The sequence below is a fragment of the Mustela erminea genome, chromosome 11 (assembly GCF_009829155.1).
Source record: "Mustela erminea isolate mMusErm1 chromosome 11, mMusErm1.Pri, whole genome shotgun sequence".
NCBI classification, from domain to species: Eukaryota; Metazoa; Chordata; class Mammalia; order Carnivora; family Mustelidae; genus Mustela; species Mustela erminea.
Window position 1 is genome coordinate 79,687,109 of NC_045624.1, and position 25,006 is coordinate 79,712,114.

A 25,006-nucleotide genomic window follows, 5' to 3' on the forward strand; every position below is an offset into this window, starting at 1 on the left:
GAAGAGCAAATGAACCTGTAATGCATACTTCTATAGACCACATTTTACAAAAATTAAATAATGGACTTCTGTCCTAACTTTTTAGATAAGTAAATAAGAATTGTAATGGCTTACAGGTTATAAAACAGTCATCATTATTATTTTTTTAAAGATAATATTTATTTGAGTGAGAGGGAGAGAAAGAACACGAGTGGAGGTTGGGGGGAAGGTGCAGATGGATAGCAATGAGCAGACTCCCTGCTCATCCCAGGACCTGGGATCATGACCTGAGCTGAAGGCAGATGCTTAATTGACTGAGCCACCCAGGTGCTCCTAAGTCATTATTATTAAGCAACATTTTTTAAATATCTCTAATGAAATTAGAAGCTGAAATAAGAAATAAAACTTAGATCCCTAATAATATTCTAGAACAATGAATGGTTTTAAGTCCTGTAACTAGAAAGAGTGATCCAGTATGGAAAGCAGCTTGTGAAACTGAACTCAGAAAACAGTGCAACATATGAATATAATATTATTTCTATGCCCTTCCAACCTTGGACTTTACAGAATAGGTATTTGTTAAATGTAACAATTAGAAGCTACATTTATAGCCTTTAGCTCTTCCATTATAATATTTATAAGGTAGGAAAAACATAGCATACATCAATAAGGGAAGAATTCTGCAATATTATTAGTCTAACATAATCAGTCTCCCATGCCATCATTTGTATGTGTTATGAAAGATTTGTGTTCAGAATTTAACTTACAAAAGAATCCACCAAGAATTAACCAGTTTATTTACTCCTTCTCCAACCCCCAGGATCCTGCTAAAACAGTTTTAGGAATTCCCGGGAATTTGCATGTCTTATGACCACCTCAGGCTGTTGGTGCAAATGGCCCATGGATTATACTGAGTAGCAGAAATGCAAGGAACTATTTTAGTCAGAGATTCAAAAAACTCTGGGGGAAAGATACTAAACAATTTGAGCCAATGATTGTGTCTTGCTCAGTTGCATGAGAAATGTGAACATTATTAAGAATGAAATTATTTTTTTAGTCCTCAAGCAGATAGAGAATTATGCACAAATTATTCTTAAAAACATTTTATGTACTTTGTGAAGTTCTACTCTGGTAGATCGAATTACATTTGACCCACATCAAGAGATAGGAGATTATACGCTAAATCCTAAAAGAACTTTTGCTTAATTGTAGTTACTAGAAAATGACGACAAAATTTAATACTTTTGTGTAAATATATGAAATACCAATTTTGAAACCCCCACGCTCCAAAATATTCTGTTTGGAACAAATGCAGATTCTTCACCAAAAAAAGTGAATATTCCCCTGACTCCACATACCCTCCCCCCAACCCCAGCTCCATCTTTAATGCTATATTTTTTTTTCTTCCTTATGGTGAGGAGAGTGAATTGCCAATCTCTAGGGATTCCTCATATTTTTAGATTATAAATAGTCTTTTTGCAGTCTTCCTTAGAAGTCACTATTTAACTGATATGGAAAAAAAGGACCTACCTTCTCCCTATACAAAAGAGCAACTAGAAATCACCAGCTGTTAATATAGGCATCAAAACAGATCCATTATAATATAGTTAATCTGTTCATTGCTGTTTTCTTTGCAGATTCAAGAATGGCTTTGTTTAAATTGCCAAACCCAGAGAGCAATATCAGGACAGCTCGGAGATATGGGCAAAATGCCATCTACACCTTCAGGACCAAAAGCCTCTCCTATGCCCGTCCCTCCAGAACAACCATCTCAGAAAACAACAATGCCTCCCCAAGCAAAAATGAAAAAGAAGGAACAAGAAATAAAAACAGAAGCTGAGCAAATACTTCCAGAAAAAGTGAAAGAAATACCATCAGTTGAAAAGATTCTCCCAAAGGTGACCACAGATCACAAACAAGAGAGTCAACTAGAGAAAGATAAAACTTCAGCCCCTCAAGAAGAAAAGCCACCCTCTGAGGACAAAAAGTCACTCCCAGAAGAAAAAAAGCCACCTCCTGAAGAAAAGAAACCAAGCTCTGAAGAAAAAAAGCCAGCACCTGAAGACAAAAAGTTACCTCCAGTAACAAAACCATCAGCTCTAGAGGAGGAACAGAAACAAGACTTATTTAAAACTCAAGTACCAACCACTGAAGAAAAGCCAGAAGGCATAGTGACTCCACAGGTAGTACAGGAGACGCCACCACAGACCAAAATGGAAGATAAACCCTGTGGCCCGCCTCCAAGTTTGCCCAAGGAAGACGATGAGGCAACTCAAACAATGAAAGAACAACCACAGGCAGCAGGCACAGCAAAGCCTGATCGGGTGGAACCTGGGAAAGAAAAAACAGTAAGTTACATTTTCCTGTCTTTGCACCGTCTTATGTATATGAAATTTGTGAATTTTTACCTAAGTACAGAGCGTGCTTAATGGTAATTATGTAAGTGCAAGCCTTGGATTGAAGGCACTTTTGGAAATGTGTAACAGTTGCTGAAATGAACAACTTGGGCTTTCTGACAGCTTGATCTAACGTAAATAAAGCATAGGTATCAAATTTATTTTTCCCTGCTTTTATGCATATCTGGTAATTTACTGGAATTCTGGAGAGTGATAAGAAGAGTTTCTTAAATAAGTTTCTTCTTCTCCTCTCCTCTATGAACATAAAATCAGTATCCACCTTTAATATAAAATAATATGTGTCTTGGGGCACCTCTGTGGCTCAGTGGGTTAAGCATCTGCCTTGCTTTTAGCTCAGATCATGATTCCAGGGACCTGAGATCAAGCCCTGCATCGGGCTCTCTGCTCACCAGGGAGCCTGCTTCCCCCTCCCTCTCTGCCTGCCTCTCTGACTACTTGTGATCTCTCTCTGTCAAATAAATAAATTAAAAATCTTAAAAAAAAAATTCTATAAAAATAAATGTGACTTTATATAAGTTTCTATTCACTTAGTCACTGCATTAAGCAAGTCAACATGTTTCTTTTTGCTTGAAAGCCTTTTAAGGAGCCACCAGCCATAAAATGATTAAACTGCAATTGCCCAAAAAAAAAAAGTATGGCTAAAATTCAGGACAAAAGTAAATTTTAGTATTTAACATGATTTTAATATAATACACTCTATTTGGAGTTTGTTTAATGTGTTTATTATTGAAGGATTATTTATAATTCAGGCATCATCTGAAATAATGTATGTTCTCTTTCTTTAGTGGCAGCTTTTCAGAGTATCCATTTTAACCTCTATCTGTACAAGCAATAATGTCATTTTTAGAAGAACTCTGTTTTAGAACTACATGAGATCTTACATCATATCTGGTTGAATGATTTTACCTCACAAATAACAGCAGTGACTTGAAGGGAAAAAAATGACTTATCAATATTAAAAGTTAATATTAGAACTTAAATAAGAATCTATAGTACATTTTTTTGGTGTTTTCAGTTTTCACACATGGTTACTAACCCATCTTTGATACATGTTGTATCACTCGTTAAGTAAATCCTGGTCTACCTTCATTACTTGTATGAGTGTATCAGAGTCAGAGCTGGTGCCTGTATATTCTTTATTCCAATGGCTGGATCTAGTAACATGACCACCACCCATTGCTTCTTCTAGCTAACCGCTTGGCAAAACCTGGTGCCTTTGGCTGTTTCTCTGTTTGTGAAGTGCCCCTGGCTTTTGTGACCCTTCCCTTTTTGTTCTCTTTTTGTCTTTCTGCTCATGCTTTATGAGTTGTACTTTGACTTTGTGTATCGCTTTCTTTCCTAATCTCTACGTGATTAGGTTTTCTTTGTGTTTTGCTTTGGTTTGAGTTTTGTCTTCTTTGTTCTTAGGGGAGCCACATAAGCAATTCTTAAGTCTACCTGCAACCCTCCTGGCCCTCTTTTGAGTATCAGATTCGTGTTTTCAAATACCCAGTATGAGTTCTGCTTCAAAGCCTTACTGTAAACCGGAAATCATTTGTTTGAATCTCACCCACTCTCTATAGAAGCAGGTTTTTTTTTTTTTTTTTTTTCCGTAATTTTTTTTAATTATTATTTATTTATTTTTTTATTTTTTTAAATTTCCAGCATAACAGTATTCATTATTTTTTCACCACACCCCGTGCTCCATGCAATCCGTGCCCTCTATAATACCCACCACCTGGTACCCCAACCTCCCACCCCCCGTCCCTTCAAAACCCTCAGATTGTTTTTCAGAGTCCATAGCTCTCATGGTTCACCTCCGCTTCCAATTTCCCTCAACTCCCTTCTCCACTCTAAGTCCCCATGTCCTCCATGCTATTTCTTCTGACTTTCTGTTTCTGGTAATGACAATATCATTCATTAGTCTCTAACCTCCCAGTCACTACCCTTTTGAGTACTCTCAGATTTCTTCTTACCTGCCCACTCTTTGCTCTCTGCATCCAATTTATCACATTCCTGTCTGTTGATGCCTATTCCTGAAGATGCTCCTAATGATGGCCTTCATGACCTGTCACTAATGATTCGAGGAATCTAATTATGTCACCGTGCCTGCTCCCTGCTCTTTCTCCCTACTTCCATATATATGGTTGTCAGACCATTTTTTTTTTTGTTTACTTATGCGTGGCAGTTTTATTTTGTTACAGTGACCTCAACAGAAGATGACAAATGTTCATTTTACTTTTTCATTTTTAATAAAAATAACATTTTTATTACAAAAGAATATTTATGAATATTTATTATTTATTCATTTATTTAAATTCAATTAGTCAACATACAGTACATCATTAGTTTTAGTGTAGTGTTCAATAATTCATTAGTTTTGTATAGCACCCAGTGCTCCTCCCATCACATGCCCTCCTTAATAGTCATCACCTAGTTACCCCATCCCCTACCCACTTACCCTCCAATGACCCTCAGTTTGTCTTCTAGAGTTAAGAGAATTATTTTCCAAATTTCACATAATTTAACTCTGTCACTCAGATATTGCTAATGATTTCCCATTGCTTGTTAAAGAATCTAAATAAGAAATAGCCAAATTTTTTGTTAATGTACTTTTAATTTTATTTTACACCTTCATCACTATCTTTTTATCACATCCTTTTATCACTACTTTTTCTTTTATTTTACTACCTTGGTATGTGTGTACTTATTTCTGAATCAAATGTATACACTGATTTACTAATATATTATTAACAATAGAAAACATTCACAAAAACATATAAATCAGTGAAATAAGCTAAAATTATTGTTAGTTTATCTAATATAGATACACTTGATCACCTTAATCACATTAAAATATGATTAATAATAGCATTTTAGAGAAAGCATTGATTGTACTTTAGCATTTTTAAAAATCTTGGTCTAAAGTTTTATGATAGAGCTATTTGAATTTCATCTTTTAAGTTAAGCTAATTTTGGTATTTTGATGTTTAGTTTTAATGACCATCCATAACAAGAATGATAACCCATAAGGATATATCAGAATTAGAAGGACTGGATCAGAGTTTGCCAAATCTTGCTACGTGTTTTAGTTTGAAACTGAAAATAAATTTTTTTTAAAGATTTTATTTATTTATTTGATAGACAGAGATCACAAGTAGGTAGAGAGGCAGGCAGAGAGAGAGAGAGAGAAGGAAGCAGGCTCCCTGCTGAGCAGAGAGCCCGATGCGGGACTCGATCCCAGGACCCTGAGATCATAACCTGAGCTGAAGGCAGAGGCTTTAACCCACTGAGCCACCCAGGTGCCCCTGAAAATAATTTTTTTAATTATGAAAAGTCCACAAACAAATGTTAATCTTCCCTGATACCAATAATTTGTTCTTGCTGTCAGAAAATGAGGAATTTAATATATACGTATTTACATAGATATGTGTGTGTGTGTATGTGTGTATATGTGTGTGTGTGTATATGTATATATATATATACATATACACATACACACAAATTCCTTTAAAGCCCACTGGAGTTCCGCATCTGGAAGGCTTAGAAGCAGATTAAAATACTCTTTTTAAAATTTGTTAAGGGAGCAGATATGACAGTTTTTAAAAACGACATATGCCATTTTATATAGCACAATCACATATTTCCAAATTTCTGTTTCAGAGGGCTGTTTTCACATGATAATTCTCTTAAAGAGAATTTATTTTTCTTTTATTTTTATGTTTGAGTTTTTTTATTTCTATATTTTTATGTTTATTTTTTACTAAATACTTACTAAGTAGCATATTGATGATAACTAGGGTTTATTTTCTCCCATCTACCTTTCTCCCCGCCCCCCACTATCCCTGTCATTAAAGATGGTCTTCAAGATATAAAGGTTCATCGCTATACAACATACACCACATCCACAAAATCCTGAGTCATTCTTTCCTATTCTGACCTACTTGTCACCAGATATAGTAAATGAACTTCACAGATACTGCTATCTCTGTAATCTTACCCTTTTAAAAATAATAATTCTGTCAAAAAAAGCCAACTCTTCAGTAGGTAATATACTTGGTGGCTTAGAGTAGCACTTTAAGTATTACTCAAGCAGAAATAGTATTTAAACTGAAAATATTAAAAATATCTACACTTTGATTCTGTTATTATCAAAACTTTTGCTACTTACTTTGTTATAATTTCTCCCAGACCTTCTAGTTATTTATTTATTCTTTCCAGCAATATTTTCTGACAAAGAAATACAGTTTGATTTGTCACCATATCATTTCGTACATATTACTTCATCCATTTTTCCATGCTGGATATGGAAAGTTTCTCCAAATGACGTGTGACTTTTTTTTTTGTCTTTTATTATCAAATAAGAAAAATCAAAAGAAGATTGTAAGTGTTTATTTTTCATTTTATTGAAAGTTGGGGAAGTTCTGGAATTTGCAGTAAATTTTAGAAGTTTGTGATGGTGTCATATCGCTTGCTATGGTGCTAAAGCATGTTGTGTTTAGGCAAGGTTTGCTATTGGCAATAATGGACATCAATACAGATGTCCAATAGGTTTCCTGATAATGGCAGGTGTTTTTGGCAAACTGTCAGATCTGGTTTAACTTGGTCATCATTGCCTTTATGTTGCAATGTGGCTGATGAAAAGCTTGTAATGATATGAGGAGTGTCAGCTTCTTTAGTAATGTGTTTGTCGTGTGTTTGTGTATTTCTTATGTTATTATCTTTATGACGTGATTTTTGTTTTGCAAGAATCTTTTGTCTACCACTTACCTGTAACAGGAAAGCCAGTATAATTGCCAATAAGTAATAAAAGCCAGAGAGCTGCCCAACTGAATAGGAAACTTCAGTGTAAAGATGGATGAATAAAGTGACTACCTCACTATAACTTCTCCTTAGTGTAACTCCCAGTTTTTCCTCAGGATTCCTTATAGAACAGGAACCAACTCATATAAGAAGTAAAGGAATATTAGTGTCAGTCCATTTATTAAATATTAGAAGCATGTAATTTTGAATTAAAAAATAGTAAAAATCTTTACATCTACTTCTCCTGGCCCATTAGATCATTTTCCAAACTCACCTAGGCTTTTGCATCCCATGGCCAAGACTCCTGTCCAGATAACTTAGTTTGGCTTTCTCAGCCCTGTGGAATATGGCTCCAGTATAACTTGCACTCAGGTCCCTGTACATTGTTGCTGCTCACTTCCGTCAGCCTGAAATGACCACTTTTCTCCTCGGTGGCTGTCACTTCTGCTGTTAAACTCCCTGTGTTGACTGGTGCTAAGTTTGTTTTTTGTTTGAAATCGAGATAATATTCTTAATTTATCTCTTAGAATATTCTCGGCACTATGTTAAGTATTTTCTCGATCGTTTCATCCGCACAACAGTGGATGAGGTAAATATTGTATCTTCTTTAAATTGAAGAAAACTGAATTTCTGTACCCAGGATCATATGGCTAAGAATTTGGCAAAGCCAAGATTATAGTCCAGTTCTGATTATAAAAGAGTGGCTTTTCAACACTACACATCAGTCTTGTAACACTTGTACCATACTGCCAATAATTATGATAACTATTCTTCTCTTAGCAACTACTGCTATAATCCCATGTCATTTGTGTCCTTCGTATTTTCATAGTATATTGTTTACATTTCTTTGTCACCATATCTTTTTGTCTGGCCATTTATTCTTCTCAGCCAAAATGTGTTTGTCAAATGAAATTAAAATGCATCCTCAAATATAATAAGTAATTTGAAAGATAGTCTTCTTTACTTTTTTGTTTACTATTTTAAAATTTCATGTTGCTACAGAGTTCTCTTGTTATCTATATACTTACACAGAATACTGCTTGTCTGCATGTGATGTATTACATTGAAACACTGTAGCTCTCCTGATAAACACCAAAATTTGAACATCCGTTAGCATAAACTTTTATTTCTGCCTAAAATGACCAAGACGTTAATAATCAAGTTACGTAGAAGTCATTGTATATAATGACAGCATAATCGGAATGAAAAATAGTGAGTTTTTCTGTTGTGAAAAAGATTCCCATGTAGGTGAGAATTTTCAGTTTTTCTCTCCAGTCCCACTGAACATTATGGACTTTATTTTTAGAGTGTTCAGAACAATCAGGCTAGTAATCCATTTTGACCCTTCCATTGTATAAATGATTAAAGATCATTCATTTGTTGTTTTACTTTGGCCCATTGAAATAAATGGCTTGGGAAAATTAAGCTATATCGCATCCTTTCTTTGTAAGTATTAAATTTACCAACAACATGGCAGTATTCAGTAAACTTCCATTTGCCTTTCGTATGAAAAGCTAAACATCTCTGCATTTATGAAAGGGGCTGAACTGAGTTTGCCAGTACAGGTGTGTCTTGGCACTTTCTACATCACTAGAGAAGGCTTCAGGACATGCCACCATCGAAGAGTTTCAAATGGGTCAAGTTCATCACTGCCTCTCTGACTGGTCTCCAGGTCAGTAAATGGCAGGGGAATATTAGAAGGAAAAGGAATTCTCCACTCTCTACTTTTAGTTAGTAAGTAAAAATATATATATATATAAATATACATGAATCTTATCCTCTGGAAATTTTGCATAATTGTTTCATATACACAGCTAGAAAGGCTCAAGTACTATAATTCTATACATGGGAAAAGTGCAATAACAGTAACAGTAAAAGTAAGTGCAGTAGGCTCTAATGCTAAATGTACTCAGAAAAATGCACAGAAAATGTGTTCCTCAGGGGAATTGAGAAATGACATTGCTATTAAAAAAATAAAAAGGTATGCAGGTATGCTTAAATTATGTTTGTTCCCACTCACTGCCTCCAAGTGACAAACAAAAATTCTTGTGTAAAAAGTAGATGCATGGAATTTTCCTCTTAAATAATCATTTCAGAGGTCATTCTAGATGGTATTACATGTAAAAAATGAAATAGATAATTAATTTCATTTTCTGGTTACCCATTCAAATGAAAATAATGCATGCATAAGAAAATTCAGTGATATTTATACATATACATATATGTGTTATATATAATATATATGTAATTTATAAAGAACTATTTGAATCTGTTCATTTCAGTAAATCTTAATATATTATCATAAATAGTTTAACATTCTTCTCAAAAATAAGTATACAGCCATACTTTTTTTTTAATAACCATATATTTTTTTTGGAGCAACTAGGAGAAAACTCTCAATCTTTTAGTCCTAGGGACTTAGAAATTTAGAAGAAAATAAGTCAAATTACACCTCCCTCTTGTAAATCCTTTGTTCATATTCCTCTAGAGTTACAGTACTCCAGACAGCCATTGGAAGATTAAATAATTAGAGAAAACCAAATCCAACTTACACACTGTGTTTTATGATCTTCTCAGTTCCATCTACTTTGATCAAATTATTCCCTTGTTAATATATATCTCTATATCTATCTATATCCATGAATCACGAGTTTGCAGTGTTAAATCTATATAGCCCAGTTAACTTGTCTGGGGATAAATACTTGGGCAGATGAGTGTCTTAGTATATCTATCTCTGCATATGAAGAGCAACATTTTTCTTTTTTTGATTTTAGCAGCAGAGGGTAAAGAAATGAACATGTAGGATCCTTAAAGAGGCAAAGAGCTTGGTCAGCATATGATCTCGTAGTTAATAACTAACAGTGTAATGAAAAAGCAGAAGGTCACTCTCCTCTCTCAGGAGACTTTACTCCTATGCTAGTTAGTGTGAGAAGAGTTGATATTATGAATTTTCTTTTTTTCAATTTACTGTGTCACAATAAATCCATGACCAACTGTTTCTTCTAAATAGTTTAGACAAATGCCCTTTGGTCACCTAACTTGATTTTCTTATTAACCACCCCAAACATTTTATCTTAGACCCATAAGCCTGTAGAGAAAATGTTTGCAGCCGTTAGCCACTTCATAATATGGAAAGGAAGAGTCATTTAGAGGGAAAAATCATCACAGCATCATCATGCATAAATAATGATTGAATCCTCTGTGGAATGTGGAGGAAAGAGACCAGGAGAGGGGTAGGAGGGGGAAGTGGGTAGAACATGGTACTAAGGAAGGAAAGAAAACATGATCCTATGGAGAAAGACCACAGAAGGGGATTGTAGGTATTTTGATATTTATGTGTGTTAGTCTTCTATCTAATGTATCTTGATTTCCTTTTTACTTTGCATGTCTGGTCCTATTCTTATTTTTGTAAAATGTAGACCTTGTAGAATTCATTGTATGAAACTATAACTTTTCTTTTATTATTATACTCAATTGTTATATATAACAATGGTTACATTTCCTCCATATATATGGATAATTTATTACCTTGTTCTGTTTTATAATTTATGCAGACACAAAATAAAGAATATAAATGACACCTTCACAAATTTGATTTCTTTTTATTTTATTTTTTTTTCCTCACAAGGAGCTTAGGTGCCCCATCACTCTGGTTACAGTATTTACTGTGATTTAGTGAAGGTTGGGAAGGAAGATAAGGAAAGACATAGAAAGCATATTGAACTCAAAAAAATTGTGCTCATCATTGTGTGGGATGTGAGGAGAGAGAAACATCCGTCCACTTGGACCATCTAGAAAGATTTTGTTAGAAATGTGCTTCTTCTGTGCTTACCTCTTTAATGTGCATCTCTTAAGACAAAGGAACCAAAATTAGTCAGGTGCTCATCGGCCCTACTACTAAAAGTCTTACCGCTGCTGAAAAGTAAGTTTTTCCTGGGGAGACATCTGAAATGACCCAGGGAAGTTAATTCATGGTAAACGAAAGAGTACATATGGGTTTTTATTTTTTTCCCTAAAGTCATGAATAATATATCACCACTTTTTAAAAATTTGAGTTGTGTCATGTTGTAAATTTGGCCAAAACATTTTACCATATAATGCATTCAAGATACATCTCTAACCATACCTAGTAACAACAGGTAGTGAGAACATGAATGTAAAATGAATGTCAAACTGACAGCGTCTGTATTTGAGAACTCTATAGCTAGAGGAAGAAGGGAAAGGAAAAGGAGGAGGAGAGGGAGAGGAAAGAGGAGAGAAGGAAGGAAGGTTTTTGCATGTTTGTTGTTTTGTTGTTCAACCTGACCTCTATCTGATCATTTGGCTACAAATGGGTTGGAGGAGCCCATGCATACAAACCCACTGAAAATATTGAGATGGTTAGTTCAGTATACAGACTTAGTGGAATTGAGGTGGCCTCTTAGTCCAGGGTCAGACAGAACATGTCCTCCTGGGGCTCGTTTTCTGATCTCTTCATTCCACAGGGCTGTGGGGTTATTTTAACACTCTACTTTAAGCATGGAAACCAACTGGATTAGTTGAGTTTCATTTTGCTCATAGATATTTTTAATTTGGACTTATGCAAAAAGTCTCTATGTTTATCATTTTCATTTAAGGCTTCTCTGATTCTTGAACCGAATTGCTGACATGGCTCATCACAGCCAAAGGAATGCAGCAGATTAAGGCTGTGATTTGTCTACTTAGTGTCTCAGCTCCCTGGAAAGCCCATGGTCCTATTTACAAAAGTTTGTTATTGTACTAGTTAAAAGGAACTGACTTTGACATAGTGTAAAGGTAAAAGTCCAAGTATTTTCAAAATCAGAAGACATTTATAAATGACATTTATTAACTATCTTTGAAATATGATGAAGATAAATAAGATTAACACTGCTACAAAAATAATAGATATTTCTCTTTAGCAAAAGCCATGAGTCAGACTAATTACTGCATAACTTTTTCAGTATTTCAGTATTATTAAATATTAGTGATAATTACTAATAATAATTATTGTAAACTTTTTCAAAGTCTCTAAACCTTCACTTCAAATGATATAGAATAATAATATTAACAACAATTCCAAGGAAATGTAGTGTCTTAATGTCTTTTAAAGTGTCTTAAAAGACACTTAGTAGTGTCTTATTTGAATCTCTCTCTAAAAAAAATATCTCTTATGTTACTCAGACAGATATCATTATGGTCATATTACCTGCATGTTTTTGTTAAGTAAATTTTCCAACATCTCTTACAACTTGTAGCGAGGTACAAAGCCCATCCTCTGATTTTTTTTCTTTCTTTTCTTGTCTTCATGATTCAAAAGTATTGATTATATTAATGAAAAGATTAATCTTTTTATTTGACACTTTGTACCTTTTTCCCAAAGTAAATGAACTGAGAAAGATAATGATGTGTTTGAAAGAAAATGGAATTGAAATGTAAAAACATAGAGAGTATTAATGGAAAAAATAAGGTCATTGAGAATTGACATTTAATTAAACTTAGGTTAAATGAAAACTAACCATAGTCAATATGTATCAACTCCTTTCACTTTCTTGTATCCAAAGATTAAAAAAAAAAAAAAATACTGGCATATAGTTAAAAAAAAATCCTATAATTATTCCTCAGTTCATAGTAGTTATTTGGGAGTAATAGAGAGGCCATGTTACCAGTTTAATCATGTTAAGTTTTCCTATATCTTTTCCTCCCTGCTAGGAAAAGGAAGATGACAAATCAGACACCTCAAGTTCTCAGCAACCAAAAAGCCCACAAGGTCTGAGTGACACAGGATATTCTTCTGATGGGATATCAAGTTCACTTGGTGAAATTCCAAGTCTTATTCCAAGTGATGAAAAAGATTTGCTCAAGGGACTCAAAAAGGACTCTTTTTCACAAGAAAGCAGCCCTTCCAGCCCCTCAGATTTGGCTAAGTTAGAAAGTACGGTCCTATCCATTTTGGAAGCTCAGGCAAGTACACTTGTTGAAGAAAAAACAGAAAAGAAAACCCAACCTCCTGAGGTTACTTGTGAGCCACCCAAGGACCAACCAAAAACTCAGAGTTTATCTGAAACCCTAGAAACCACAGTTGCAGAAGAGGAGCTCACAAAGAGTCAAGAAGAAAAAGACATGTTAAAAAAAGATAGCCAACAAGATGGTCCTTCCAGAAAGGACCGTGAAGAGAAGTCCGAGTTTGTTGATGACACAGCTACTAGAAGACAGTCTTATGATTCAGTTGAAGACAGTAGCGAAAGTGAGAACTCACCTCTTCCACAAAGAAAACGGAGAACTAGTGTTGGTTCATCGAGCAGTGATGAGTATAAACAGGAAGATAGCCAAGGATCTGGTGAAGAGGAGGACTTTATTCGAAAGCAGATCATAGAAATGAGTGCCGATGAAGATGCTTCAGGTTCTGAAGATGATGAGTTCATTAGGAGCCAACTCAAAGAGATAAGTAGCAGCCTTGAGAGCCAGAAGAAGGAAGAAACAAAAGGGAAAGGGAAGGCAACACCAGGGAAACATAGGCGGCTAACTCGGAAAAGCAGTACAAGCTTTGATGATGATGCAGGGAGACGCCATTCATGGCATGATGAAGATGATGAGACTTTTGATGAAAGTCCTGAGCTTAAGTACAGAGAGACTAAAAGTCAGGAGAGTGAAGAGCTTGTAATTGCTGGAGGAGGAGGGCTACGGCGATTCAAAACAATTGAACTTAACAGCACAATAGCAGATAAATACTCTGCAGAGTCCTCACAGAAAAAAACAACTTTGTATTTTGACGAGGAGCCAGAATTAGAAATGGAAAGCCTGACGGACTCTCCAGAAGATAGGTCAAGGGGGGAAGGATCTTCTAGTCTTCATGCTTCCAGCTTCACCCCTGGCACATCCCCTACGTCAGTGTCGTCACTGGATGAGGACAGTGACAGTAGCCCAAGTCACAAAAAGGGAGAGAGCAAACAACAACGTAAAGCTCGGCACAGGTCACATGGTCCTCTTTTACCTACTATTGAAGATTCTTCAGAGGAAGAAGAATTGAGAGAGGAAGAAGAATTATTAAAGGAGCAAGAAAAGCAGCGGGAATTGGAGCAGCAGCAAAGAAAGACTTCTAGTAAGAAATCAAAGAAAGATAAAGATGAACTTCGAGCACAGAGAAGGAGGGAAAGACCAAAGACACCACCCAGTAATCTCTCTCCCATTGAAGATGCATCTCCAACGGAGGAGTTACGTCAGGCTGCAGAAATGGAGGAACTCCATCGATCTTCTTGTTCTGAATACTCACCTAGCATAGAGTCAGACCCGGAAGGTTTTGAAATAAGCCCAGAAAAAATAATAGAAGTGCAAAAAGTTTATAAATTGCCCACAGCTGTGTCTTTGTTCTCTCCAACAGATGAGCAATCTATTATGCAGAAAGAAGGTGGCCAAAAGGCATTAAAAAGTGCCGAGGAGATGTATGAAGAAATGATGCATAAAACCCACAAATATAAAGCTTTTCCAGGTGCAACTGATCGAGATGAAATATTTGAAAAAGAGCCTTTGTATGGCGGGATGTTAATAGAGGATTATATTTATGAATCTCTGGTAGAGGACACATACAATGGTTCAGTAGATGGAAGTCTGCTAACAAGGCAAGAAGATGAAAATGGATTTATGCAGCAGAGAGGGAAAGATCAAAAAACAAGAATTCCAGAACAGATTTATGAAGATCCTATGCAAAAAATAACAGACCTCCAGAAAGAGTTTTATCAGTTAGAAAGCTTACATTCTGTTGTGCCTCAAGAAGACATCGTTTCAAGCTCTTTTATCATCCCGGAAAGCCATGAGATAGTGGATCTGGGTAGTATGGTAACTTCTACCAGTGAAGAAAAAAAATTACTAGATGCTGATGCTGCCTATGAAGAACTCATGAAGAGGCAACAGATGCAGTTAACACCTGGATCCAGTCCAACCCAGCCCCCCATCACGGACGATATGACCGAGTCTACCATGGACTTTGACAGGGTGCCCGATGCATCTTTGACATCAAGTGTTCTCTCGGGGGCATCTCTTACAGATTCCACCAGCAGTGCAACGCTTTCTATCCCAGATGTCAAAATAACCCAACATTTCTCAACAGAAGAAATTGAGGATGAATATGTAACTGATTATACAAGGGAAATTCAAGAGATAATTGCCCACGAATCACTGATTTTGACCTACTCTGAGCCTTCAGAAAGTGCTACATCTGTCCCACCCTCTGACACACCCTCTCTCACGTCATCTGTTTCTTCAGTTTGTACCACAGATAGCTCCTCACCCATTACTACACTGGATAGCATAACCACAGTTTATACAGAGCCCGTGGACATAGTAACTAAACTGGAAGATTCTGAGATTTCTTCATCAACGTATTTTCCAGGCAGCATCATAGACTATCCAGAAGAAATAAGTGTATCTTTAGATCGGACTGCCGTACCAGATGGAAGAACTAGTGCCGATCATGTTGTGATTTCCTTAACTGATATGGAACCTCCTATCATAGAATCTGTAGGAACTGTACCTGAGGGGCTCATTGCTGACACTGTTTCCACTGACTCATCTACATCTGAAAAAGACCCAGGGAAGAAAGACAAGAGGGACACTGGGAATGGAATTATTCTCGAGGTTTTAGAAGCTTACAGAGATAAAAGAGAAAAGTCTGAGGTTGAACTAACAAAAATGGGCTTATCTGAAACTGTGTTTGATCACCCTCCTTCTTCTGCTGGTGCCGTGGAGGAGCAAGTTCTAGCAACATGCTTTCTGTCTGGACAGGTCTTTGATCAAGCAAAACCTGCATCTCCATTACCATCTGGCAGTCCTTCTGTTACGTCTCTTCCAACGAAAACTCATCCATTCTTTAGAAGTTCTTCTTTGGATGCATCAGCCCAACCTCCTCCCCCACCTCCCCCTCCCCCTCCGCCACCACCTCCTCCTCCTCCCCCTCCTCCTCCACCTCTTCCTCCACCAACCTCACCTAAACCACCTGTTCATCCTAAAAAAAAGCTAACAGTTACAGCTCCAGTGACTCTAACTCCTACGGCTACACCTCTAGTTGATGCTGTTACTACAGTAGAGGCCACAGCTCTTCCAAGAAGTAGTGGCTTACCTGTAACAAAAATATGTACCACTGCGCCTCCTCCTGTTCCTCCTAAACCATCTTCCATCCCATCTGGACTTGTATTTACACACAGACCTGAGCCAAGTAAACCTCCAATTGCCCCGAAACCAGCAGTTCCTCAGCCTCCAGTAACTACGCAAAAATCAGCAGATACACACCCCAAACCAACAGGTCTATCTTTAACCTCAAATATGACACTAAATTTGGTGACTTCAGCAGATTATAAATTACCTTCCCCTACTTCCCCACTTTCTCCTCACTCTAACAAGTCCTCCCCAAGATATTCCAAATCCCTCATGGAAACCTACGTGGTTATCACATTGCCATCTGAACCTGGGACTCCAACAGATTCTTCAGCTAGTCAAGCGATTACCAGTTGGCCCCTGGGATCACCCCCCAAAGACCTGATTTCCATCGAACCAGTGTTTTCTGTAGTTCCTCCTTTAACAACTGCAGGAATGCCAAGTACTTCAGAACAGAGCTTATACCTCTCTGGAACTCTGGAGACATTTTCTGCCCTCCCTGTCACAGCGCTCTCTTCATTTCAAGCAGCCCCAACTTCAGGAACACAGTTTTTCACAACTGAAGTTTCTAAGGCTGAGGTTTCAGCAGCCAGAAGTGCAGTCCCTAGTGTTGGTCTCAGCAGTGTCACTATCTCCGTTCCTCCAGAGCCTCTTGCTCTAGATAACCTACATTTAGAGAAGCGTCAGCATAAGGAAAATGGAAAGGTGCAGCTTGTTGGGGATGCCATCGATTTGCGTACGGTACCAAAAGTGGAAGTGAAAGCGACTGAAAAGTGTATGGATCTTTCTGCTTCCACTATGGATATGAAAAGGCAGATCACTGCCAGTGACGTTTATGGCAGACAGATGAGTGCTGTCCAACCCTCTATTATAAATCTCAGCGCTACTCCATCGGTAGTAAGGCCGATGGCCGTGGTCACTGAGACAGTGACTGTTGCCACATGCGCCGCTAGTTCAAGTTACACCACTGGCGCAGAAAGCCTAATGGGCACAGCACATGCAACAACAGCACCACTCCAGCTTACTACATCAAAGCACGCTGAGCCCCCCTACAGGATACCAAGTGGCCAGGTTTTCCCTGCAGTTAGGGAGGACGCACCCATAAACTTATCCTTGGGTACCTCAGCACACCCGGTGACATCAGCTATTACAAAACCTGTGACTGTGCCTCCTGTTGGTGTCACAAATGGATGGACTGATGGCATCACATCCCAGGGGGTCACTGATGGGGAAGTAGTAGACCTCAGTACAACAAAGTCTCACAGAACTGTTGTAACAATGGATGAATCCACCTCCGGTGCAGTGACCAAAATAATAGAAGACGACGAAAAGCCTGTTGACCTGACTGCAGGGAGAAGAGCCGTATGCTGCGACATGGTTTATAAGTTACCCTTTGGAAGGAGCTGCACAGCGCAGCAGCCTCCAACTACTCTTCCTGAGGATCGTTTTGGTTATAGGGATGACCACTATCAATATGATCGATCAGGGCCATATGGATATAGGGGGATTGGGGGAATGAAACCTTCCATGTCTGACACGAATTTAGCAGAAGCCGGACATTTTTTCTATAAAAGTAAAAATGCTTTTGATTATTCTGGAGGAACTGATGCAGCAGTAGATCTAACTTCAGGGAGAATTACTACAGGTCAGTATGATGTGGCAGCAGACCTTTCCTTGAAGTGTCATTATGGTGTCCCTCATCTCATTTCAGGATGAAAAATGCAGTCCCTTTTCTGATTTTGTTACTTTTTCCCTTTCTTTGGATGTTTTGGCAACACATTTCAGAGTACACGTGCGCTTTTGTTCCTTCATTTTTTTTTTAATTTGTTCTGCCCAAAGTCACCCGCATGTGCCTGCATGTTCAGCATCGCTTTGATTCCACATCTAATTAGGTTAACCTGTGGATTTGCATGCAGCCCCATTCATTATGTTCGTCAAGATTGAGAGGGCCTTCAACCCCAAAAAGCATCACTCATTCTGAGAACTGGACTATAACTCTACCCTGTATTTCAGGTGAGGTAATGGATTACTCAAGCAAGACCACAGGTCCATATCCCGAAACACGGCAAGTCATTTCAGAAGTTGGGATTAGTACCCCACAGTATTCCACAGCCAGAATGACTCCACCTCCAGGATCCCAGTATGGTGTGGGGAGCGTTTTGAGGTCATCTAATGGTGTTGTCTATTCTTCGGTAGCCACTCCAATTCCCTCCACATTTGCTATCACCACACAACCTGGCTCCATTTTCAGCACCACGGTGAGGGATTTGTCTGGTGTGCACACAGCTGACACAGTGACGCCATTATCCGCCCTGCACCAGAGCCAGCCAATGCCTAGATCATATTTCCTAACAACAGGTGCATCTGAAACAGACATTGCGGCAACCGGTATTGATATCAATGCCAGTTTGCAAACTCTTACAATGGAAACGCTTGCTGCTGAGACAATAGATGCAGTGCCCACTTTAACCACAGCCTCGGAAGTGTTTTCTGAAGTGGTGGGAGATGAAAGCGCTATTTTAATCGTCCCTGAAGAAGATAAACAACAGCAGCAGCTCGACTTGGAGCGTGAGCTCTTGGAACTGGAGAAAATTAAGCAGCAGCGTTTTGCTGAGGAACTGGAGTGGGAACGTCAGGAAATTCAGAGGTTCCGGGAACAAGAAAAGATCATGGTTCAAAAAAAGCTGGAGGAGCTGCAGTCTATGAAGCAGCACCTTCTCTACCAGCAGGAAGAAGAGCGGCAAGCCCAGTTCATGATGAGGCAGGAGACGCTAGCTCAGCAGCAGTTGCAGCTGGAGCAGATCCAGCAGCTGCAGCAACAGCTTCACCAGCAGCTGGAAGAGCAGAAGATTCGCCAGATCTACCAGTATAACTACGACCCTTCTGGAACTGCTTCTCCACAGACCACGACGGAGCAGGCAGTTTTGGAAGGTCAGTATGCCGCCCCAGAAGGCAGTCCATTTTGGGCCACTGAGGATGCAACCACCACCGCGTCCGCCGTTGTGGCCATTGAAATCCCGCAGAGCCAAGGGTGGTACACGGTTCAGTCTGACGGTGTTACTCAGTACATTGCCCCACCTGGCATCCTGAGTACTGTTTCAGAGATCCCTCTGACGGACGTGGTGGTAAAAGATGAGAAACCGCCCAAAAAGAGAAGCTCTGCAGCCAAAGTCCGTGGCCAGTATGACGAAGTGGGGGACTCTGATGATCCCCGCTGCTTTAAAAAGATCGTGGACAGCGGCGTGCAGACCGACGACGAGGACGCCGCGGATCGGAGTTATGTGAGTAGGAGGAGGAGAACCAAGAAGAGTGTGGATACCAGCGTCCAGACCGACGATGAAGATCAGGACGAGTGGGATGTGCCTACCAGAGCAAGGAGGAAAGCTCGCGCCGGCAAGTACGGTGACAGCACCGCGGAGGCCGACAAGACCAAACCCCTGGTCTCCAAAGTCTCCAGTATAGCAGTCCAAACAGTAGCAGAGATATCTGTGCAGACTGAACCCGTTGGAACCATAAGAACACCGTCCATACGGGCGCGCGTGGATGCCAAGGTAGAAATAATTAAACACATTTCAGCACCTGAAAAGACTTACAAAGGGGGCAGTTTAGGATGTCAAACAGAAGCAGAATCAGACACACAGAGTCCTCCATATCTGAGTGCCACATCTCCACCCAAAGACAAGAAACGCCCAACACCTTTAGAGATTGGTTACTCATCTCACCTTCGGGCAGATTCCACATTACAGCTGGCTCCTTCCCCACCCAAATCTCCAAAAGTCCTTTATTCACCCATCTCACCACTTTCACCAGGCAAAGCCTTAGAATCAGCCTTTGTACCTTATGAAAAACCCCTCCCTGATGATATAAGTCCACAGAAAGTACTGCATCCAGATATGGCTAAAGTGCCCCCCGCAAGTCCTAAGACAGCCAAGATGATGCAGCGGTCCATGTCTGACCCCAAGCCTCTGAGTCCAACAGCAGATGAAAGTTCCAGGGCTCCTTTTCAGTATACCGAGGGCTACACGGTAAGAGTGATTCTTTTCAGTTAGAAGACAATAGATGAGTTGATGCTAAGCATGTGTTTGCAGACTTGAGAAGGCAATGAGGCTCCCGGTATCTCCAAAACCTAGTACTGCAACTTCTGTTGCATTAGAAATATGGGAACAAATAGAAAACGTATGCATCCAGTTAGAAGTACCAAAAAAAGAAAAAAAAAGAAAGAAAAAAGCAAGCAAGCAAACAACATCTTAGGTGAGGCAAAATGAGAAAGAAGTGTATTCCTTTATGATTTAATGAGATTGAAAGTTTGCTTCTAATCTTGAAATCTCCCAAGTGTCGGTTGTAGACTATGCTTTCAGCAAGTATAATTAATATTCATATTCAGGTATGATGGAATAAATACTGAACATAAACAGAGAAGGCAAAGGATGGCCCTAAATTTAGACCCATGGGTACTGGAAATTGTTAGTGGGGGGTTCCTTGGAGATCATCCAAGCAGTTTCGTCTTCCTCAGGCCAGAATATTTTCATAAAAGGGCTTAGAACATTTATTTCTCAAAAGGGAGCATTTCTAGGGCTGGCAAATGAAAATGTAATTTAATTACATAGTTCATCCATGCTCGTTTAGTTTCTGCCAACTTTCTTAATCTAACCTCGGGTAAGCCTTAGTCTCAGCGCTTGCAAAAGAAAAAAGAGTTCTTATGTTTCTTTAAATAATAATGATTAATTATTTAAAAAATGCATAGGCATGTTTAAAAGGAGAAAGAACATATATAGATATTTCAGACATTTGTGAAGATCTCTCTAGCTGAGCTAATCCGAAATGTTAATAATCAGGTATAGAAATACATGTATCCTACTTTAAAAATCTAATATGTAACAGTAGGCTATTGATAAATATGATGGTTCAATTTAATATAAGATGTTCAAATTAAAAGTTCTCTTTAATTTACTGGTTTGTGAATTCTAGGTCTTCAAATCCTGAAGCTTTTAAATAGGTTTTTCTGAGATATTTGCTATATTTACACTGTCCTGTGTGTATTAAACATTGGCTGTGGGCTGAAAAGTATGCCATTAAATATGACTACAGGCCTATTTATAGGTATATAGACAACTTGATGGGCATATTTTAAAAATTACAAATTCATGTCTGTTTTCTAGTTTCATGATGACATTTTGTTATTACGTATTTTCTCAAACACCATGTCCTAAAAGTAAAATTGTCTTCATGTGGTGGACAGAGGTCATAACTGTTAAGTCAGGAAACCACTGTTGCATTGAGATTTCATTCAATTTACAGAGCATTATTTTTTCTATGGCTTTGTTTCTAGAATTAAATCTATTGTGAGAAGCAACTCAGATCTATGTATAGGTATTTATTTTTATAGCAGTATAACACCTGAAGAGTTGCTTGGAAAACTTGGAAAATGTGGTTTTTAATAGGACTTTAAAGTAATGTTTATGGTTTGTGTCCTTAGAAAGAACAGGTGTTTCCAATTGGTGTATTATCAATTATCATCCAATTAAGTATTGATCATTTACTTAATATATGTACCTTAATCCATATGAACTAGGTTAAAGAAGAGGTTGAAGTTGTCACTATTTTTTTCACACTATTCACTTCAGATTTGGAAGTGTGAAATGAAAGATACAATGACTTATGTGGGTTCTATTACAGGTAATGATACTGATTAACCATCTAATCACAAAAGAAGTTGGGCAGAATTACTAAATAATTTCTGATTCTGAAAAATCCTAGGTGGATTGAGCCTTAAAGCACAATTTAGTAGCTCCTTTTTTAAATTGGTCCACCTCAGTGCTTTAATATGGAAGAATTATATACCAACTCAGAGATACTGTTTTATTTCATGCACAAAGTAGACTATTTTTGTATGCAGGCAATGTTTTTGGCACTTTAAATACTTTGATTCTAATATATAAATTTTATAATTGGTTCCTTTACCCATTTCTAGACATGCTTTGAGTCTGTTTTAAAAACTAAATACCTTTACTATAAGCATGGGCTAGTTGTATTGAAAAGAATAATCTTCTAAGTGATATTCATACTGATACGGGTTTAAGAAGTTTATCTCAGTAGTTTATATACTGTTAATTTTCTCAGACTACTGCAGTTGAAAAGAATCACACCATTCAGTAGCCATTGAGACAACTAGCCATAGACATAAACTAGCATATTGTAAAATAGCATAAAAGAGAAGTTCTATCCTATATGGGATTCTGTGGTGACATCTCCTTTTTTTGGAAGTGTCAGGAAGTTTTTTGAAGAGGAGGTTCTGAAACAGGAGGGTGACATCTCTGTGGGACCATGAAGACAAAAAAGGAGGTCCCCCTAAATAGAGGAAACAATATACAAAGGTTCAGACTAACGAACAGATGGGAGAAAGAAGTTTACCGTAAATGAAACTAGATAAGTAGTAAAGAACATGTCACAGGGCATCTCTTTGCTGAGTTACAGTTTGGATTTCCTTCCCATGGCCATCAAAGGCACCGTCTTTTTTTTTTTTTCCTTTACGCTGTCCGCTAGCCCCTGGACTCCCCCCAACTTGTGCTTTCTGAATGTCATTTCTCTAAACTAAACCTAAGGTGATTTTCTGAAATGTATGCCAGATTATATCACACACCCCACAGCTTAAACTCTCCAGCAGTCCTCATCAAATTTGGAATATCTCAGAAATTTCTTAACAGGGACCCATGCGATCTCTTCTCTACCTGCCTCATAACTTCACTGTTCACTCCCCACGTTTAACCCCTCCTCTCACTCTGCTCCAACCACTGACCTTGCCATTTGCTGGATGTGCCAGCCTCATCCCCATCCCAGCCCTGTGTTGGGATCTCTCTCTCTCTCTTCTCAAATCTTTGCCTGGCTCATTCCCATGTACACGTTTCTTCTTAAGTTTTACTACCACAGAGAGGCTTCCCTTACCTCATTCTCTAAATAAATCTTCCTGGAACACCTGAACGGGTCAGTCGGTTAAATGCAGGATTCTTGATATCGGCTCAGTCATGATCTCAGAGTCCTGAGATCGAGCCCCGCATCAGGCTTCATGCTGAGTGTGGAGCCTGCTTGGGATTCTCTCTCTCTCTCTTTCCCTCCGCCTCCCTACCCTGCACGTGCTCTCTCTCTAAAAATAATTTAATAATAATAATAACAATAATAATAGTAAAGCAGTGTGTTGTACTTTTTGTTTCTTTACAGGCAAATGTGGACTGTTTTTTGGTTGGTTGGTTTGATTTTGGTCCTCTTTCCATATTCACTATTTTGTCTCACTATCTCAGAAACTTCTTGGAGCACTTTAATTATTACAGAATTCTTCCTTACGGGTCAAATCTTCCATCCTGGAGTTTCAGAACATTTATCTTAATGTTGCAATCTAGAACATTGGAGATTTAAATTTTATTCTATTGCTACCCCATAGGAATTCAACTAGGTGGCATGAGATCCTTTAATTCACTTACAGTTTTTCCATCGTGGAACTTGGGTCACATCTTTGACACAGGAATTCTAAGGCAGAAGCATGGTTAGGGTCTAGTTAGTGCTTCACTGGCACTTTGAATTCCTGCTAAGCCCTAAGATGTCTTATCTACTGAATTAATTAAACTTAGCACATATTAACATAAGAATCACAAAATAATGTGCACAATGTACATAAGTGAAGCAGGGAATTATCTTAGATAATTTTATGCAGTTATGTAATGTTCCCTAGTGTCTGTAAGAGTGAACTCTGTCCCTTTTGTGGACCCCGTCATTCTGGCATCAAAGTCATAGCCTCAAAGCCAAAATCTATTTTCTGATAACATTTATGTAACCAGGGCACCGGTTGGCTAAGCATTTGCCTTCAGCTCAGGTCATGATCCCGGAGTCCTGGGATCAAACCCCACATTGGGCTCCTTGCTCAGCAGGGAGCCTGCTTCTCCTCCTGCTCCTCACCTCACTTGTGCTTGCTCTCTCTCCAACACACACTCTCTCTCTGTTTCAAGTAAATAAATCAAATCTTTAAAAAAAGATTATGTAACCAAACAGTTTTGTCTTGTAGCCTACTTCCTTTGACAGATACAAATTTTTAACTCTAAGATGGAAGAAAATTCCTGCCTTTTTCCTTACATCCTTCAGTCTGCGCCCCAGGAAAATTCTCAAGAGATAGAACAGAAACAAAGGCAACATGTATTCCTTCCCATGAAGTTAAAGCTCACTACCCAGATGTGACTTGATAATGATGTATTTTCATCACGGTTGAGAAAGAGCACAGGAAGAAGTATGCTGTCTAATGAAAGGTAGTATGTACACAATGATTTTCTCACTTTCATTAGTGAAACACTTCTTCAACTAGAATGCTTAATGGAAGCCAAATAGTTAAAAATAGGTAGAAAGTGGTAGAGGATGATCCAATAACTGTCAGTAAAATGACATATGTAATTTGAGTAAATGAGATAACCTTTACCACCTTCCCATCACTAAGTCTGGCAACTGTACATCCTAGTCACATTGATGCCGTCTCCCTAGGTTGACATTTGACAACATCTGTATGTCCTCAGCATGGATTTGCCAACTGTCAGTGAAGAGCTTTACTTTATGATTTGGTGCGAATAATTCTCAAATCTCCTAGTAACTGCATAGCTTTCGTATTCTGTGGAATATACAATGTCTCTTCTCTAGAAATATCA

At 38.2% G+C, this 25,006-nt stretch overlaps 1 protein-coding gene across 7 annotated transcripts in view; it reads left to right on the top strand.

Annotated features, from left to right (window-relative positions):
* The window catches only part of PCLO (piccolo presynaptic cytomatrix protein), a 400,035-nt gene that overhangs the window by 196,183 nt on the left and 178,846 nt on the right, over positions 1–25,006 (top strand). For 6 of the 7 annotated variants that reach the window (XM_032305895.1, XM_032305888.1, XM_032305890.1 and 3 more), the window contains 3 exons: positions 1,617–2,327; positions 12,888–17,970; positions 18,339–20,350. In XM_032305895.1, coding sequence (XP_032161786.1) covers positions 1,617–2,327; positions 12,888–17,970; positions 18,339–20,350 — 7,806 coding nt within the window. The remainder of the gene's footprint in view (positions 1–1,616; positions 2,328–12,887; positions 17,971–18,338; positions 20,351–25,006) is intronic. The other variant, XM_032305894.1, reaches the window with a different exon arrangement.